The sequence below is a fragment of the Phascolarctos cinereus genome, unplaced genomic scaffold (genome assembly GCF_003287225.1).
Source record: "Phascolarctos cinereus isolate Bilbo 61053 unplaced genomic scaffold, phaCin_HiC Scaffold_3;HRSCAF=262, whole genome shotgun sequence".
In the NCBI taxonomy this organism is placed as follows: Eukaryota; Metazoa; Chordata; class Mammalia; order Diprotodontia; family Phascolarctidae; genus Phascolarctos; species Phascolarctos cinereus.
In genome coordinates, this window is record NW_027555736.1 from 135,840,588 (window position 1) to 135,860,821 (window position 20,234).

The following is a 20,234-nucleotide window of genomic DNA, read 5'->3' on the forward strand; positions in this document are numbered from 1 at the left end:
TGCATAAGTGTTTACCTCTCTAGGTTTCTCTTGACTTGGTTTGCATTTCAGAGCTTCTCTGCAGCTTTGATCTTTGCATTCCGGAAAAACTGGAAGACTTCTATTCTGTTAAATATCCCTTTTCCCCATTGCAGTATTATATTCAGTTTTTAAGGTAAATTATTCTTGCTTCTAATTCTTTTTTTTTTGCCTTTTGAAATATTGCATTCCCCTTTTATAGGAATTCGTAGAACCATAGACTTAGTGCTGCAATGGACCCCAGAAGCCATCTAGTCCAACTGTAGCATATTCATATGTAATCTTGATTATGGTTCTTTGATACATGAACTATTTCACTCTAGGTACTTGTATTACTTTTTTCTTGGACTTGGAAACTCTAGATATTGGCTATGACTCTCATGGATAATTTCAAATTGTGTGTTTTTTTCAGGTGATAATTAGTGGAACCTTTCTCTTTCACATTGCCTTGTAGTTCTAATATATCTGGGAAACTTTCTTTTATAATGTTTTGAAATATGATATCCAATTTTTTGGGAATTCCAACTTGAATTCAATGAATAACGGTCATGAGGCAAGTAAGATGGGTTGAAGACTATATTTTCTACTTGTTTAATATTTGACAAAAAGTGGGGAACTGATAGAGTAGTCAACAGGCATTGCTTAAGTACCTATCATGTGTCAGGCACTGTAATAGTTAAACTGGCTAAAAGGTGAGGAAAATATGAGAAGGGAGTTCGTTTATGTTTAAATATAAAGTTAAAGGTCCCTCAAGAGTATCTGCAATAACCTTTTTGGCTTTTAAAAATGATTATCCTCATGCAAGCATCTTATTTGAGAAAAATGGGGGAGGGATTCTTTATTTTTAGGGCTGAGACATGGATTCTGTAGGCACTAAGAGGAGGAAGGTAGTTACAATAAAATCATAGAAATGCAGTCTGTGGGGAGAGTTTAGAAGGTGAACCGATTATTGATATACATGTGTAATAGGACTATTGATATGCATGATGATATTAATGTCTGTCTGTGATATTGTAACAAGGGTAAACAGTAACAGAGGTAAGACATTTAGGATGAATGTTTGAATGGCATTTGGAGGAGAGTGAGGTAGCAAACATCATTGATATGCGAAAAGAATGGGATATGGCTTACTGAACAAGCAGTCCTATATCCAGAGGGGAGTTGACTAGGGGCTATGTATTCACAGCAGAAGTCATTCTTGAGAGCTTTTATCTGTGTTTGAGACAGCAGTAGTTAGGCAAATCCAGGTTTCCTTTATGTTACTCTTGACCCCAGTAGCCATAGTGGAATGGAGGGTCAAAGAGCAGCAATACACTGGGAGATATACACATATATGCACACACATGTACATACACATGTCTACACGTATGTATATATTTGAATAGCTAAATTGGGATTTAAATTGGATAGGAACTAGAATAAAGGAGAAAAACAGGAGAAAAAGAGGTAAAGGGAGAAAATTTTTAAATAAAAATTGAAATCTATTGAAAGGTTGTCTCTGTTCAAATCCTTGATTAATCTAAGGGCCTGGACCCTATGCCAATTAACTGTATTGCAATCAGTCTTTGACTCATATCATCAGTAAATCATTTCATTTTTAGGTACATATGTATCTTCCCACACTTCAGGAAAAATAATTGTCATCAAAATACTTCAGTATTCAAATTTCATTGAAATCGATATTTTAAAATTAAATAATTAATATTTTGTTGTTAATCTAATTCCAATGACTTGGTTTGCAAATGAAATTCCTGATCAAATGACATTTTTAGATGCAAACATTCTTACTAACTGAAATTCACACACACATATATGCATGTGTATATGTGTGTTTGTGTGTTTGTGTGTGTGTGTGTGTGTGTGTAAAATTACTGCATTTTTGCAATCATTCACATCAAATGTGACGCAGCAGATTAGCTTGTGTAGGAGATGACAAGATAACACAAAGTAAACAAACTTCAGCATATTGGCCTTCACTGTACATGATTTAATGTGTTAAAATTAGTGAATGGAAAAAAGAATAGCTAGCTGATACAAAGCTTGCTTAAAATATTTTATTGTAAAAACAATTTCTTCAAGTTTCCAAGTAATCTGTCTAATAGACACACTGGGAGACCTCATCTTTTATAAATGTAAGAGAAGGAAAGCTTAATACTACGCACACATACACACACACACACACACACAAGGCTCTGAGTGTATTCTAGGAAATATAATAATAATAGTTAGCATTTATATAGCACTTCAAGCTTTGCAAATGTTTTACAGTTATTATCTCGTTTGAGACCCACAACAATCCTATGTGATACTATAAGTATCCCTGTTTTACAGGTGAATAAACTGAGGCTGAGAGAGGTCAAGTGACTTGCCCAGGGTCACACAGCTAAGTGTCTGAGGCAAGATTTGGACTGAGAGATTCCCAACTCCAGGTCTAAGTGCAGTGCTCTATCCTCTACTGAAGAGCTTTTAAGAGCCCAGAGTAGCAAGAGAATGAAGTTGAGACACCAAAAATCATGCTGTTTGTTATAAGCAAAGATCACAGAATAACCAATAGCACTGAAGTTGTTGAAAAATTTCTGGAAAATAATTATGCACTACAGTATCTTAATCACATATACATTTCATCCTAGCAATTTTTCTTCTTAAATGACTTATAAGTAAGCAGGTATATCCTTGCGTATGAATCATTCTTTCAGCAACTAAGTTATTTTCCTGACTTGTTGGCTAGATGCATTGATTTTTTTCATATTACAGGGATATAACTCAATAATTTAGTTTGTCAGTGTATTTAATGGGCAATTCCCAACATTCCCAACTTACTCGCATAGATTTTTTCATATGTACTTGGAAAACTTAGAACCACAGGTAAGTCATTTAATTTCACGGTGCCATAAACAATTCTCTAAGACTACAACTTGCAGACAAGTTTCAGATCTGCATCTGTAGAGGAAGCTTCTATGTTAGGAGTTCCCTATGTCAGTAAACTCATAGATTGGGACAAAAGCAAAATATCAAAGCCATATTTCTACTAAATTTGAGAAAAATGCTGTCTAATGGATAAGTAAGGAGAACTGAGCTGTTGATTAATGTCACATGAGCAAGTCACAGGAATAAGTCTCTTCTCATTTTCCTTCTCTCTAAAATAGATATTTCCCATCTTTCTTCTCTGACATGTTAGAAAGATAATTGAGTTACCATTTTGTGAAGCACTTGAAAAATTTCATAAGAAAAGTGCCCAAGAAACTTGAGCTACTAGTTTCATAGAAAATTTAAAATTTTATTATTAAAACATGTTCTAAGGGCAAGGGATAGCTGATTATTTAAAATTTTCTTAGTTATATTAATCCATTTTGAATGTGAAATAGGAGTAACTTCTCATCTTCCATGCTCAAATCTATAAAATTTTATTCCTCAGAGAATCCTATAAGTTATGGAATCTGTTAGAAGAACCTTGCCAAACTAGTTAGACAGTGCCATACTCCAAGAAAATTAAGTTTTGTGAGGTATCAATATGCCAAAACATCTTTTTAGTAAAGGAAGATTTTCTTAAATGTTATTTTTTTTGTTTTTAAACATTTTTTTTCTTAAAGAAACATTCAGAAATAAAAGTCTGGGAGATATATTTGATAACGACTGAAGGGAGGTTGGAAAAAGGAGAAAAGTGGAGATTTGTGAAGGCTGGATTTCTATATGGCATTAATGCAAAATATATTAATAGCCAATAATTCACAAGGTAGTATGTCCTACTCCTGAAAAGATACTATTTCATTAAAAGTCTTCAGGGGCATTCTTTTCATATTAACCAGAATTATGTTTGCGTATTTTCTAGTTCTCAATAATTTCTATCAGTTGTGAACTACTGTGTCTTTTAAAGTTTTAACTTGCCCCTTTGAAAATATTCTTTATTCAAAGCATGTAAACTCCCACCAAAAAACATCAAGGGAGGATAGTTAAACTTGGAAGATTTTTTTTTTTTTTAGAAAAGCATGATTGGATGAGTGCCTTTTGCTCAAAGATCAGAGAATAGACCAGATGCCCCCCTTAAGGTCCACAGTCCTTCTTTCCCCTGTGAATTATAACTGATTGATCTAGATTTTTTTTTTAATGGAGAGAAGCTATGTCCTGTGAATGTCACATTTGAAAACTGCATTAAGTCTTTTTAGGCCACTAGGATATCATTCAGAAAGTTCAGGTCAATAAATGACCTCGCTGCCTGGATCCACTAAGTTACTAAAGGATACTTTACTTTTACTAAATTAGAATGGTAATTTATAAAATTGTACCAAAGTAGTAATTACTAAATGGCACCCTAGTGGCCTGAAAAAGCTATTACCTCTTCCAAAACTTACATATAGGACATAGATCATTCACTAAAGGAATCTGACTCTGATTTTCCTGTTTGGGCTTCCCAGACCACACAGTTTCTAGCTCTCCTCATATCTCTCTAGCAATTCCTTCTCAATCTCCTTCTCTGTCTTCTTATCCTCTTCCCAAATCTTTAAGGTGGCTGTTCACTCTTCCCCTCCCCTCCTCTTATCTTGCCTTCCTCTTTCCCTTCCTTTCCCCTCCCCTCCCTCTCATTCATTCTCTTTCCCTTTTTAGAATAAGATGCTTTTTCTATCTGACTTCATTCCTCTTTTCAATTAATCGTATTTAAAACACATTTCTTATAAAGGACATGAAAATAGATCCAAAGATGTGTGTCTTAGGCTTGTGTCCAAATCATTTATTTGGTTTGGTTCCCCTTTGCTTATTTCCCCTTTCTTTCCTTTCCTCTCTTTCTCCTTCCCTCCCTTGCTTCCCTTCTCTGCCCTCCCCTCTCCCATCTTGCCTGAGCTTTAGACTTCATCCCAGCTCCAGATACGACTTTGGGAAGGTTACTTAAGTTCTGTCGTCTCAGTTTGTAAAATGTATTTGTAGAATGAGGATGTTATCCTAGATAGCTTTATACACTTCCTATCAGTGCAAGTCTAGGATCCTATAATCTCCAGCTTATTATAGAACAAGCAGCAGCTCAAAATTAACAGCATCAAAATGGAGCCCATTAGCTTTTTACCTTTTTTTGCTATACCTGTTCCTCCTCAGACTTCACTATTTCTCTCAGTGGCAACATTATTTACTCATGTTAGAAACCTTGGTGCTGGGGGCAGCTAGGTGGCATGGTGGATAGAGCACTGGCCATGAGTTCAAATTCAGCCTCAGACACGCAACACTTACTGTGTGACCTTGGGCAAGTCACTTAAACACTCTCAGCCTCAGTTTCCTTATTGGCATAGTGAAGATAATATAACTTGTAGTACCTCACAAGATTGTTGGGAGGATCAAATGTATTTTGTTGCTGTTCAGTCTAACACTTTGTGACCCCTTGTGGGGTTTTTGTGGCAAAGATACTGGAGTGATTTGCCATTTCCTTCTGCAGCTCATTTTACAGATGAGGAAACTGAGACAAATGGGGTAAGTGACTTGCCCAGGGTCACACAGCTAGTTAAGTGTCCAAGACCAGATTTAAACTGAGGAAGATGAGTGCTCCTGACTTTAGGACTGGTATTTTATCTACTATGCCATCTAGCTACCCTTATCAAATCTATAGCAAATTCCTTTCTAGAAAATTCTAGTTATTATCTCTATAACATCTCACCTCCCCATTTCCTATTCCCTTCTCTATTCCTTCTGTTTCTATTCTACTACATTATTCTACTGCAACAAAGTCCTAATAGGCCTGCCTCTAATATACCTTTCATGTCACTGACAAAATAATCTTCCTACCATAGAGACCTGGTCATTTCACTTCTCTTCTCAGAAATTCTGAAAGCTAAATCACTTTTACCTGATATTCAAAGCCCTCCACAATCTGTTACCACCCTTACTTTTACATAATTCTTTATAGATTGTAAAGTGCTTTACACATGAATATATCTGTATTCTCCCCCCCATCTACATCTATATTTATATGTATCATCTATATCTATATAGGGTGTCCCAAAAGTCTTAGTGCAATTTTGAAAATTCATAAAGCACTTTTGCAAAGCACTCTTCATGTTATCTCATTTGATTCCCATAAGAACCCTGGGAGTTAGATACTATCCCCTTTACAGATGAGGAAACTGAGCCAGACAGAGATTAAGTGACTTGCCCAGGGTCATATGGCAAATTAGTGTCTGAGGAAGGCATATAACAATACAGGTATTATTAATGTCATTTTATACATGAAGGAACTGAGGCTCAGATATGGCAAATGATTTGCTCATAGTAACAGAGCTAGTGAGTATCAAAGGTGAAATCTGAATTCATGTCTTCATTACTTTAAGTGCAGCCCTCTATTCATGATGTTATGTCACATTCCTTATCTCATCTCTGTTCAAGCTAATTGGACTACTAGGGATCCCCTATATGTTTTCACCCGGATGCCTTCACTCATTGTCTATCCTGTCTTTGAAATATTTCTCCTTCTCTCTTCACCTATTGAATTCTTTTCTTTTATTTGAAGGGGCAGCTAGTAGTGATATGTGATTACATTGGCATAGATAATTCCCAGCCAGAATGTCCATATATGTATCTATAGATCAATCAAAGAAATGTTATATATTAGGTACATTTATTTACTAAACTTGACTGTAACCTCCATGAAGGTATGAATAATGCTTTGTCCAAGCTTTTTCTTTCCACGAATGCCCAGAACATAGATCTCCACAGAGAAGACCTATAACTAACATTTTCTGCATTGAATTGAAATCTACCAAGGGATTTATAAGAAATTCATTGTCACCGGGCATAGAAAACTAGAGGCAGAAAATGAGTTACTTAAATGTCAGAATGGTAGTGTACAGAGAAATACAGAGTTACAGTTACTCTGGTTCTGTTTTTCTTCTGTAAGACCCAAACTGGAATTTAAGACATATTTGGAGAGGAAAAGTACATAGCTGACTAATGACATTTGCTCTATAAGCAGTTGCACTTTTTTTTCTATGAGTCCTTTTTATAATTTAATTTTTTTTAAGGAACAAGGTAAGATCACGGGGCAGAGTTTATTGCAACCTAACATGTTTTCAGAAACTGGATAATGGAAAGAAATTCTGAAAACTAGATGGGTGATAACCTGAGGTTATATGATGAATAAGCAGTTGATTTCTAAAGAATAGTATATCTCCAGTGTTAGAGCTAGTAAATGTCAATATTTCAAAGGCTACAAAGTAGGTAAGGGTTAAGTTGAAAGAGATCTTGATTTTCATAATTTTGATTTCCTTCCATTAGATAATGGTCAGGCTCTATTAAATAGCATGTGGAAGATGATGGGCAAACACCTCCATAACAAAGGAAGATAAGAACAAGTACCTTCTATGAAAATGACACCTAAGTGCTTGCTGCTGAGCTAGGGGTGACCAGCTACAGATGATGAGCAGATAGAATTGTTCTGTCTGGAAACTTGTATTTATATATTGGCAAAAAGGTTGCAGCTCAAGTACCAGTTAGAATTTGGATGAGGGAGGGATGTTATTTCTCACCTGGAACTGCAACTGAACATTCTTATGGAGGATGTAATTACTTGAATGAGAACAGTAGAAAAAGTACTCCACAACAGTCAATCTCACTTTTTCTGGCTGTGTAATGGTACCCAGAGGAATCAGACAATTAAAACTTATACCATATAATCAAATTTGTAACCAGGAACAACAATGCCTCTTCAACAACTCCAATAAATTCAGTTTAGAGAACTGTACTTTAATCACAAGTGAATTTCTAAGTTTTATTATTTGGGTCAGATATAGAGAAAAATTCCTCTAAGAAAAATGAGACATTTCTTATAAGACTGAAACTGCCAATATCTATTATATTATAGCTATACTCCTTATCTTTGTATTAAGTTCCTCATGAAACACTAACATACTTGAATTGTGGTGTGGGTGAGAACCAATCTTGTTAGACTTGGAGTCAGGCCTGGGTTTTAATCCTACTTCAGACATTTATTAGTTTATATGACATTAAGTAAACCACTTAACGCCTCATAGTCTCACTTTTGTCGTCTCTATGTACTCAATATAAACTTACCATATGGAGCTGTCAAAAGGGAAGTGGCTTGAGAATCTCCAAGCAATGTCTAAATGTAAATAGTTTCATTACAGGGAAAGGCTGTGTCTTATTTGTCTTTGAATCAAAAGATCATAGATTTAGAACTGTAAGGGACATCAGTGATTATCTGGTACAGTGTCCCCATTTTACAAATGAAGAAACTCAGACCTAGAAACATTGGCTTTCCCAAGGTCACACAGATGGAAGAGTAGGGATCGAATTAAAGTTTTCTGACTTTAGACCCATCATTCCTTTTATTGCAACTTTAAACTAATTTGTATATAGTAGAAACTTGGTAGAAGTACAGCGGCAGCTAGGTGGCATAGTGAATAGAATGTTGACTCTGAAATCAGGAAAATTCAGTGTCAATACACCGACCAGCTATATGACCTTGGGTGAAGCACTTAACCTTTGTCTGTTACAATTTCCTCATCGGTAAAATGGAAAAACAATCTGTAAAAAAAAATCTATAGAACAATAGCATCTACTCCCCAGAGCTGTAAGGCTCAATTGAGATAATATTTATAAAGCATTTTGCAAAACCTAAAATGCTATACAAATGCTATTATTATTATTAATTTTTAAATTTTCATTTAATTTTAATTAATGGAATAAAACATGCATTTCCATAACATAGTATAATAAAAAAAGATTGCATATGAAACTGCAAATTTGTTATATAAAACTTGCTATTCCTTTTAAATATATAATAAAGTTATCATGTAACTTTTTTTCTCCTTTTTTTCCCTTTCCACACCCTGCCCTAGAGATGTGTACACACACACACACACACACACATATACACATAAAATCTTCTATTTATCAATTCTCTCTCTGGATGTAGATAGTGTCTTCCTTCATATGTCCTTTGTAGTTTATTTGGGTATTTATAATAGCCAAAATTATATATTTGCTCAAAGTTATTCTTAAAATAATATTGCTGTGGTTCTGTGCATTTCACTCTTCATTATTTTGTGCAAGTCCATCCATGTTTTTCTAAGATCATTGAGCTCATCATTTCTCATAGCACAGTAGTATTCCATCACACTCATATACCATGTTCAACCATTCCCCAACTGATGTGCATCCCCACAATTTCTAGTTCTTTGCTACCATAAAAGAGAGCTGCTATAAATATTTTAGAACATATAGGTTCTTTTTCTTTTTCCCTAATCATCTTTGGAAATACACCTAGTAGTGGTATTCCTGAGTCAAAGGGTATAGGCAGTTTAATAACCCTTTGGGCATAATTCTAGATTGCTCTCTAAAATGGTTGGATCAGTTCACAATTACACTAACAATGAATTAGTGTCCCAATTTTGTCACTTTTCCCTTCAATCATTTTATCCAATCTGATAGGTGTAAAATAATCTCAAGATTGTTTTAATTTGCATTTCTCTAATCAATAATAATTTAGAGCATTTTTTCATATGACTATAAATTGTTTTGATTTCTTTGTTGGAAAACTGCCTGTTCATATCCTTTCACCATCTGTCAATTGGGAAATGACTCTTATTCTTATAGATTTGACAAAGTTCTTTACATATTTGAGATATGAGACCTTTTTCTGAGAAACTGTCTATAAAATCCTCCCCTTTCCCCCACCAATTTTCCACTTTCCTTCTGATCTTAGCTTCATTTGTTTTATTTGTACAAAAAACTTTTTGAAATTTACTGTAATAGAAATTATCTATTTTATACATATTGTTTATTTATAAATTGTTCATTTCTATAAGCCTGATAAGTAATATGTTCCATGTTCTCCAATTTTCTTGTAATATCTCTCTTTATATCTAGGATCATGTGTCCATTTTGACCACATCTTGGTAAATGGGGTAAGATATCGGTCTATACTTAGTTTCTACCATACTGCTTTCCAGTTTTCTAAACAATGTTTTTTTTTAACCAAATAATGAATTCTTATCCCCAAATCTTAAGTCTTTACACATGTCAAATACAAGGTTACTATATTTACTTGCTGCTGTAAATTGTATATCTACTCTGTTCCATTGATCTACCTTTCTATTTCTTAGCCCATACCAGATAGTTTTGATAATCATTGCCTTATAATATAGTTAAAGATTTGGTACTGCTAAACTCCTTCCTATACACTTAAAAAATTAGTTCCTTTGATAATCTTGACTTTTTTTCTTCCAAATGAATTCTGTTATTATTTTTTTCTAAATTGGTAAAATAATTTTTGGTAATTCAATTGGGATGGCATTGAATATATAAATTAGTTTAGGTAAAATTGTCATTTTTTAAAATTATATTGAATCTGCCTACCCATGAATTTCTCCAATTATTTAAATCTGATTTTATTTGTACAAAAGGTTTTTATAATTTTCTTTATATAGTTCCTGGGGTTGTTTTGGCAGGTGTGCTTCCTGGTATTTTATAGTCTAAAGCTATTTTAAATGGGGTATCTATCTCATCTTGCAGGGTTTATTTGTGATATATAGGAATGCTGATGGTTTATGTGGATTTACTTTTTATCCTGCTACTTTGATAAAATTATTGTTTCAAATAACTTTTTAGTTGACTCTTTGGGATTTTCCAAGTATATCATCATATCATCTGCAAAAAGAGATAGTTTTATTACCCCATTCCCTACTCTGAATCCATCGATTTCTTTTTCTTCTCTTATTGCTATGGTTAGGATTTCCAATATAATATTGAATATTATTATTATTATTTAAAAGAATAAAATGACTACAAATTCTTTCAGCAGATTAGGCAGGTACATGGAATGCAAATACTAAAATCAAATTAACAAATATTTATTACGTCTATGATGAATATATAGGAATTGTAAATGATACTTTCAAGAGGATTCTGTCAAGGATTTTTCAATGAAGTCAGGGAGACAAGATGTAAACATAAAAATAACAAAGATATTAAATGTTAAACAACAAAGATACACACACATATACATACATATATGTATACACACATATATGTGTGAGTTCAAGAGAACAACAGATGTCACAAGGCAGTAGTTAAATGGCAGGAGTTGAGAGAAAGGATAGAGAGAGAGATTCAGGCTGATATGGTCTATGTCAAACTATCTCTGTCTTTGGTCAGGTATGTTGTACACTTAGCCCTACCAATACATTGTGTCTATTTCTGGCTGCAAGAAAGTAACATACCTCTGAATCACTGGCTCTGTATTAATGTTAGTTTTATAGCCTTGATCACACCTTGGCCTGACTAGGACTTCTGGCCTAATCTTACTTCTGATCTGTCCATGACCTGGGAGATTTTACAGGTAGTGGGATTTGAGCTAGATCTTGAAATATGAGGGTTTAGGTAGAAAGGAGGAGGGTCATTCCAAGACGAATAACAGTGTAAGCCAAAGCACAGAACAGGAAAGGGACAAGGTATATTTATGGGACTGAAAAAATCAACTTGGTTAGAATGGAGGGTTTGGAAAAATAATTAGAAATAAGGCTAAGAAAATAAAATGGAATCAGACTGTGAAAGGCCTTGCTCTACTACAAGACACAAAACTTTGTGGGATCTTGATACTATTTCACTTTTCATTACTTATAATGCTTACTATTTACCCAAAGAATTCCATTTGTAAGTGATTTGCTGCTATTAGGTAGAAACAATGAGAGCAACATTAACTCTGGATCATAGATTTTTAGAATTTTAATTTTAGAAATTTAATATTTACATTGACAATGACTTTTTCTGGAAGACAGTCACTGTTTTAATTTTTCCTTTAAAAAAGTTAGTCAAGGAGTTCTGGTTGAAGGTGAACATCATACTTCAAAAACCAAATGATAAATTTGGCTCCATTTTCCCTCTTAAACTGATGGATGAGAATCATGCACATCCCATGTGTATGATTCATAACTCTAGTACTTTTTCCCTAGAGGCAAAACATTTCTTTCATGTATTATTTTGTGAGCGTCAATGTGTATGCATATGAATAGCTGCTTATTTTTTACATCGAATCATTAAAATGTGCAAGTCTGCAAAAATGCTGGTAGGATTAATCTAAGTAGATGTTTTTCCTCACACATTCATTTGTCCTCCCTGCATAATCCAGAATGATTTGTTGGCTTTAATCAGGTGGTTCTCATAAAAGTAAAATAATATTTATAAATGTTGATAAGTAAGCCTCTCGAAAAAAGAGCCAAACAAGCAACTTTGGAGACCCTGAAATGAATTAATGGTTTAATATAAACTCATTCTAAGTGACAGACATATCTTTCACAGTTATTTTAAAATACTGAGGCCTACATGACCTTTTCCTAGTTACTTTAAAAATGTTTGATATGAATAATTACTTGAACTTCATCTTCCTAAATTTGCTGTATTTTTATTATGTAATCATAATTATTCTAAAAATTTATAAAGATGTTCTTAGTAAATTTATACACTGTTACTTTCCACTAGAATATATACCCTTTGAGGATAGGGACCATGTCTTATTTATCTTTGGTTTTCCCTAGGACATAGTCAAAAAGCATTTATTAAGCACTTACTAGATACCACACATACTGTTAAGCACTAAGGATAGATAAAAATATATGAGAAAAAAAGTCCCTGGCCTTAAGGAACTCATATTCTAATAGGTAACACAACATGTAAATATCTAAGTATATACACAATATCTGTATCTATCTATCTACCCATCTATCCATCTGTCTAGAGAGTACATGTAAGGTAATCTCAGAGGGAAATGCACTAGCAGCTGGAGAGGATTAGGAAGGGCCTTCTGCTATAGATAAGATTTGAGTGTATTAATGGAACATAGAAGATACTCAAACATGTTCAATGAATCTATTTTCCAATGTAGGTAATAAACTGGTGAAGGTTTCAATTGTGGATAAGGCTCTTCTTCTACTCTTCAGTTCCTAAAACAAAATTTCACAAAGGAGTGGCCCCTCTAACATAGAATCACACCAAACCCCTTTTGCTTTGAAGCTAAAGCCTCCTGTTTCATCGTCTCTCAAATTCTCACTGCAAAGAGGCTGCCTGAGTAATAGATAGGCCTGTGGGTGGCAACTCATAACATGAATTTCTCTTTCCTTCCTTCCCTCTGAGAAGGACTGATACTGTGTTTATAAAAGACTCATAAAAGTTGTTTCCAGAACTGGTTGAAAGCCAGAAAAAAAAGTGACACTAATGAAGTAATTTCCATTGAAAAAGGATCTTTACTATGCTGACTTCCAAGTCTTAGAGCTTTCTAAGAATAGGATAATGAGGTTGAAGAGATTGTCCCTTTGCTTGCCTATTGGAAATAATCAGTGAGGTTTTAAATTTATTTAGAATATAACTAACAATAACAATACATTTATATGGTATCTTAAGGTTTACAGAACTTCACTTACAATATCCCTATGAGTTGGTGCAAGTATTAGACCCATTTTCCAGATGAAGAAATCAAGGCTCTGAAAGACTCCCATGTGTTCAGGAGGAAACCTGGCTACAAATACAGACACTAAGTCCAAAAAGAAGTTCAGAGTTAGAGATTTCTGAAGGAAAGCCCACAACCTTCTTTGGAATTCCAGTACAGTGATTTATCAACCCTATCTGGAAATTCTTCCTTACACTTCTATCTGCTAGTTCAAGCTAATTTCCTGTTATTATGATCTCAATGAAGATAAGCCAATGGATAATGATAGCTTATGTTTAGATAGTGCTTTGTGTTTACAAAGTGAGTTTGGATACAATTTTCTTCTTTCTTAGCTGTGCCCAGAGTTTCTCAAATTCTACAGTAGCTGCCCATTCCATTTACACTTAAAGGTGGTCTTTAATAAGGACCATGGAACACTGATTTGTAGAAGGAACTATCCTTAGTTTCTATTTCCTTCCACTATCCCATGGTTACCTTTGTATTTTAAAGGTAAGGTCAAGTCAGTAATGTAGTCCTGCAAGTACAATAATTCATTTCTATAACACTTTACAAAGTGCCTTCCTGACAAACTTGTAAATACAAAAAATGATATCCCTTCTTTATAGATAAGGAAAATTAATTTTGGGAGTGCCTTACCCATAGTAACATAGCTTGTTAGTAGGTTTTGAAGCAGATTTCAATACAATATTTTTAAAGTCATCTTAAAATTATTTTTATATGCAGAATACCTCCCAAGTCCCACAAAAATACCTCCCAAATCCCACCAAAAAGAAGGAAGATTCTAAAATATATACCTTGACTAAGGTAACTATAATCTCTTTTAAAAAGATATGCTGACAGAAGAGAGACTAGATGACTTGATTTTTTTCTTATCAGAGCTTTAAGATTTTATTTATTTTCTCTTAACACGTTTAGAAGGCAAACTTTTTATTTCAAGTAAAAGCCCTGCTTGTGAAAGTCATATAAGCATATGTCTTGTACCTCAAAGGGCACACTGAAAAAAAAATTAAATACACATACTGTCAGAGAGGAGCTCTGGGGAGGCTGTCTTCGAAATTCTGAACCAGACGAATATCTTGCATTTTATAAGATTACCATATCAGAAATGAGTAATTTGGGGGAGGAAGCTTTAGCCGTAGCTCTTCTCTGCTTGTGTAGATTGCTAATTAAAATTATTCCATGGCACAGAATTTTCCTCAAATTTGCTATATTACAATAATTATAGCTCACCGTAATATCTGACATTTAACACTGGTCTCAGTCGGGGCACAAGAAATGTTGCATCTCTTATCTTCCTAACTTAATTCCCTTTACTTATTAAAAAAGCAAAACAAAACAAAACAAAAACACCCCAAAACTCTTCTCTCCTTGATCCTTTGCTCTTTTCTTACTCCTTCACCGAGGGATCTCCCCTCCCCCACCCTTTCTCTCTATGTTTGCTTCACCCCAGTCAAAGCAGCTTCTTCCCTGTCCACAGCTTCAAAAGGCGGTTAACTAATGCCTTTTTGGAGAGCAGGCTCCAATCAAGCCCAGCTTGGAAGTCACCTCGTCCACCTTCCAGAAGAGGATCCATTGTGAGGTCGGGAGCCAGAGCGCAGGGCGCACCGCCTACCCGGGCCTCGGGGCCAGCGCGGAGAGGAGACAGTCCAACCCGCTGGCCACCGTTTTAAAAAGCTCGGAACAGCCCCAAGAGCTCAGCTGCAGCCCCTAACCCCTAGTCCCCAAAGCCACCCCCCAGCCCGGGATAGGGAGTTTCAGGGGCCTGTTGGGTTGTTCTCCTAGCTCCTGTCTTGCGGAGACAGATTCCCGGCCCAGTGTCAGTCAACCCAGGCCAGAAGGGACCCGGGTCACTACCGCGACCCAGACGCCTTTCGCGCCCCCAGGGTTCCCATCTCGCCCCCGTCTCTCAGCAGGAGCCTCTGCCCTTGATTTTTCTTGCTCCTGGAAGCTGCTCGTTCTCCCCCTGGAGGCGGCGGCGGCTCTTCCTGCAGCCTCCCGCCCCTTCTCCTGTAAACACCCTCGTCCACCCCCTACTCCCCAAACCAGACTCTCGCTCCCGAGGGGCCGGCGCCTCAGCGGCTTCAACGGAGCGCGAGCGAGAGTGGAGGAGGCTCCGGCTCCGCTCTTCTCTCTTCTCCCGCCGCGGTACCGCAGCTTCTCCTGCCAAGCTAGCACCGGACTGGCCCGGCCGCAGCACCTGTGCCACCACCAGCGTCGGCTGCCTTTCTCCTTCCCTCCTCCGCCCCCAGCCCCTCCTCGAGCCCGGGGCCTCCGAGTGCACATCCGGGCGGTGGCTCGCTCACGCGAGCGTCTGACTCGCTGGCTGGCCCGGGTGCGGGGGGCGCGGGGCCGCTCGCGCCCGTGCCCGAGTGTGCGGAGCCGGCTGTGGAGGCGCCGCGCGCCAGCTGGGGGCGGGGAGAGCGGTGGAGTGGAGTGTGTGCATGTGTGCGAGTGTATGTGTGTGAGGGAAGGGGAGAGGAGAGAAGGAGAGAGGGGAAGAGGGAGATCTAGAGCGCATCCGTGATGCACGAGGCTCCGTAACCCGCCCTCCGCTGGAGCCGCGGCAGCGGCCGCGGCGGCTCCCTCCTGCCTGCGGGATGGGGTTGCCCACGCTTGCTTCTCCTCTTCACCTTCTTGCCCGCGGGCGGCGTGCAGCGCCAGGGGACCTATCTGCCCTAGCATCCCCCACCAGAGGACGTCCCCGACTGAAGCTCAACTTGCTGCGGACTCTCTTGGAGGAGCGGGGGAGCGAAGCACCCTGAGCTGCGTGTCTGGGGGCCGGAGTCCCCTCTTCGGCCGCGGAGGCACCGGGGCAACCGCCGCTGCCGCCTGAGCTCCAGCCGCTGCGGAGGAGGGGACGGAGGGACTGCTTGCGCCCAGGCAGAAGCGGCACGGGGCTCCTGGGCTGAAGGTCCCAGCTGCGCATCAGCAGAGGACGAAGACGAAGTGGTGTCAGCGCCTGAGGAACTGCGGCCCCGCCCGGAGCCCGCAGAGAGCCCGGGATGCCGCCGGCCGTGGCCGGGGGTGGCTCGGGCTTGGCGGTGGCGGGCCCCCGCTCGCTGAGCCCCGCCGCCCTGTCCCGCAGCCTATCCCGCTTGCGCGAGTACCGGACCCGCTCCCGGATCATGCTGGCTCTCGGGGTCACGCAATGGTTCTCGGATGTCTCATCGTGGCAGTCAGCTTCGCTGCGCTGGCCCTGACCACCTCAGCCAGGGTCCGGCACTCCTGCCCCTTCTGGGCTGGCTTCTCGGTAAGTGCTATCAATTCCCTTCTTTCCCTTCTTTTAGCTCTTTCATCCCTGGTCCACGCTTCTCCCCCGGTGGCACCTCGGACACTCAGCACCCAGAAAGTTGGCAGCTGAGAGAAACTTGCGACATACACCAAGTGAGGATGGGGGTTCAAAGTGTGGGAGGAGATGGACTTGCGAATAGTGCCTGGCCCCCACGGTGATCGGACCGTACTTAGCAAGGCACACACTTGGGAAAGATGCGCCCGCTCTTGGTCATTCTTAATAAGGGGCAATTACTATAGAACCCCAGGAACTTCATAGCTCCTAAGTTCAGTGGATAGGATACTTATGTCTGCTTTTTTGGGGGGCTAGCGCATTAGAAAGACCTAGGGGGAAATCGCGGCGAAACTGCAAAACTGGGAATTTTAAAAAGAATTGCCGTTTTCATATTCCAACACCAGTTATAATTACACTTCTAAAACAAACACCTAATCTGTATTGATTGGGCGAGCTATTGAACAACATAACCTTGTTAGTTATCTTACAGATGCCAGTCAGCCAAACATTTGGGCTTTTTGCCAGTTACCTGTAGAAATCACAATGTGATGAAGATTGTAATGGCATGATGGTTATTCGTAGGAAATTGGTCCTGAAAAATTAAGCTGTAGTCATGCAATAGGTGATTTTTCTGTGCCCTTCTCCCTGCAGAATTTTCAGAAGTTGGGTCCCAAATCCCACAGATGGGTGTTTAATTATATCCACGAATAGAACAATTTGTCATGGGTTTTCAGCTGAAGGCTTTACTTGGTCAATTGACTAAAGTCTTCCCCATATTGCTAAGTTTTATTGTGACTTTTTCGAAATGATTTGCTTCCATGCATGGAACTTTGTCTTACAAAACCGAGTAGACTCACATGCTTCATAGGTCCTTGAGATGAGCTTAGGATTTTGGTATAAATTTAATTACCAGACAGGTTGTGTTGGAGGTAATAAAATGAGATTAGAACAGTAGGCACAGATTGCAATGCACACAAACAATACAAAAATCCTCACAATTGCAGAGAGCAACAAATGCGACTGCTCCATTGGGAGATCTATGCTTCTTTGCTCTTAGCTTGCCACCACATTTGCTGAGTGAGGAGATTTGTGACAGTTAACTGCCATAGTTTTCAATGTGAAAATTGAAAAGCTTGTGAATAAGTAGGCTTGATCTAAGCCTTTTTCCCTCTAAATAATCTTTTTTTTTCTTTACACAGGATGATGTGGAATCAGCCTTCATTTGACTCCACTTTTGCCTGTTGTGTACACATATATTTCCATTTCCACACCTGGTGGTATTATGCCATGTTTATTTTGGGGAAAATATTATAAGGACATGTAACATATATGTAGCATGTTTTTCCTGAATTCTCAAATTGGGTGGACACGTTTTAAAGTTTGTGTGTATTTTCCCATGGAGTGAAACCAGAGATGTTTCCAGGGTAACATATCACAGAGAGTTCTGTGAGGAGGTCTTGCTTCCTTTAATAGATTGTTGCTGAGTTAATTTTTGGAATTTTCTACAATGTCTTTTTTAAAATGAAAAAATATAATGCATCTGTAGCTTTTAAAAATTAGAGAATGAAAAATCTGTTTAGAATTGATAAATTTATAGACAAAACATAGATGGCTCAGTTGAACTGACTTGTGAACTTTATTTTGCTGCATCTGGAGTAAAAATGGCATAAGAATTTCACATACAAAAACTTGTTTGAGGTTCTTATAACATTTGTTATTTGCCCTTGAATTTATAGATAAAAATCTCCCCCCTGTCTTCCTCCCCCCCAAAAAAAACCTATGGTTTTCCTTTTCTGGTAATGGCCTTTGTTCCCTAAATCCAGCACATAGCTGTTTTAATGAGATCAAAGCAAAACTGACTCTTGAAACCCCATAATCGATACAGGTGTGGTCATTAATCTTAATTGGGGTATTAATTTCAAAGCTTATTACAGACTAAAGCTGAATCTGGTAGAGGTGATCTGTAACAACCATTGTAGGAGACTCTCAGCCCAGGGTGCTTGTGAAGAAAAGAATGAGGTTTTGAGACTAACTTTGGAGCTATGATTCAGAGCCTTTACTATATATAGTCACACATCTGTTGCTCAGTTTTATCTCTACTTTTTATATATATACATATATATATTATATATATTATATTGATTTGGAAGTTTTAGTCAATCTATTAGAAATTGTCTTTTGGGTGGTAGACTTGTACATTAACTGATTTCCTCCCTTCTTACCCCCTTCCACAAAGAAATGTAACTTTGGATCATGGATACTGGTGATTTCTCAGGACATTATGAGAAAGATTAAAATTTTAGTATCAAATTACCTAAAATTTAAAAAAAATCTTTTTTCATTTTATATAACAAAGAAACTTATTTGGATAAAGTACATTGGACGTGTTCATTACTTGGTATAGTGAAAAGAGCACTGGATTTGGAGTAAAAAGACCTCAGTTCAAATCCCAGCTCTTCATCTTACTGTGATGCCAAGAATGATTTGAAATATAATAAAATTAAAAATTAGGATACAATTCCAGGCTTATTATTTCTCAGAATATATTACTATGTATGATTATAGTATAGTAATTTACTGTAGTTTTGCATATAATGTTTCCCCCCTATTTCTACTTTTATCTCTTTATATGTGTCTTTTTGTTTTTTGTTTTTCTCTTTAAACTTTGCCTTTCATAGATATATACCCTTTTTCTCCATAAATGTCTTTGTCACACACTCTGGTAAACAGTCTAGATCAAGGGCAAATTTATATGTTAATATATATAGTGACAGCTTTCTATAAATGCTCTCTGGCCCATTCCATGGGACCACCTTGTAATGAAGTTCTTTGTGTAACTAGAATACCTCCACAGGAGCCAAGATGAACCTACTTTACACTGAAGCTCATTCTCAGGAGAGTATTGAGTATTGTTATTATAGCAAAGTGTTAGTGTAGTTTATGAACATGTGATATTATTTAAGTAATCTATCTTTCTCTAGGAGATTTTATATACTGCAGATTTTTACATATTGAAAAGCTATTGTGTCATAACTATTATATTTCTGCTTTATGTGATATGACTTGAATGCAATTAACAATGTAAAACATTTTGAAATTAGTCTCTTAGAACTTGATTAAATCTTTTATAATGGAGATTAAAACACTCCATTTAGCTGTGAGATTTCTGTGATTATTTTTCTTATTTTCCAAATGCAGATTTAGAAGTATATACTGGATATTAGGCTCAGGTTTCAAGTGTAGCTTGTGGCTGACAGCCTGGTATAGAGTCATGAGTTCTGGGGTGGGACTTGGGAGATTTAGAATCTAATCCTTAGTTTTTCATCATTTTGCTTTGTGACATTGGGCAAATTCCTTGGCCTTTCTGGGTGCAGATTTCCCCACTTGTAGAATGAACTATTTGAATTTAGATCTTTCTAAAGCCCCTTCCAGGGCATCCATTCTAAGAATCTGTCAATTTGTGACCAATATACTCTTGACTAATCACAGCAA

General features: G+C 37.5%; 1 protein-coding gene across 1 annotated transcript in view; it reads left to right on the plus strand.

Moving 5' to 3' along the window:
• Positions 1 to 15,993: 15,993 nt before the first annotated feature.
• The window catches only part of ENTREP2 (endosomal transmembrane epsin interactor 2), a 534,833-nt gene continuing 530,592 nt past the window's right edge, over positions 15,994 to 20,234 (plus strand). Inside the window, exon 1 of the mRNA XM_078151179.1 lies at positions 15,994 to 16,706. Coding sequence (XP_078007305.1) covers positions 16,605 to 16,706 — 102 coding nt within the window. The 5' untranslated portion in view covers positions 15,994 to 16,604. The remainder of the gene's footprint in view (positions 16,707 to 20,234) is intronic.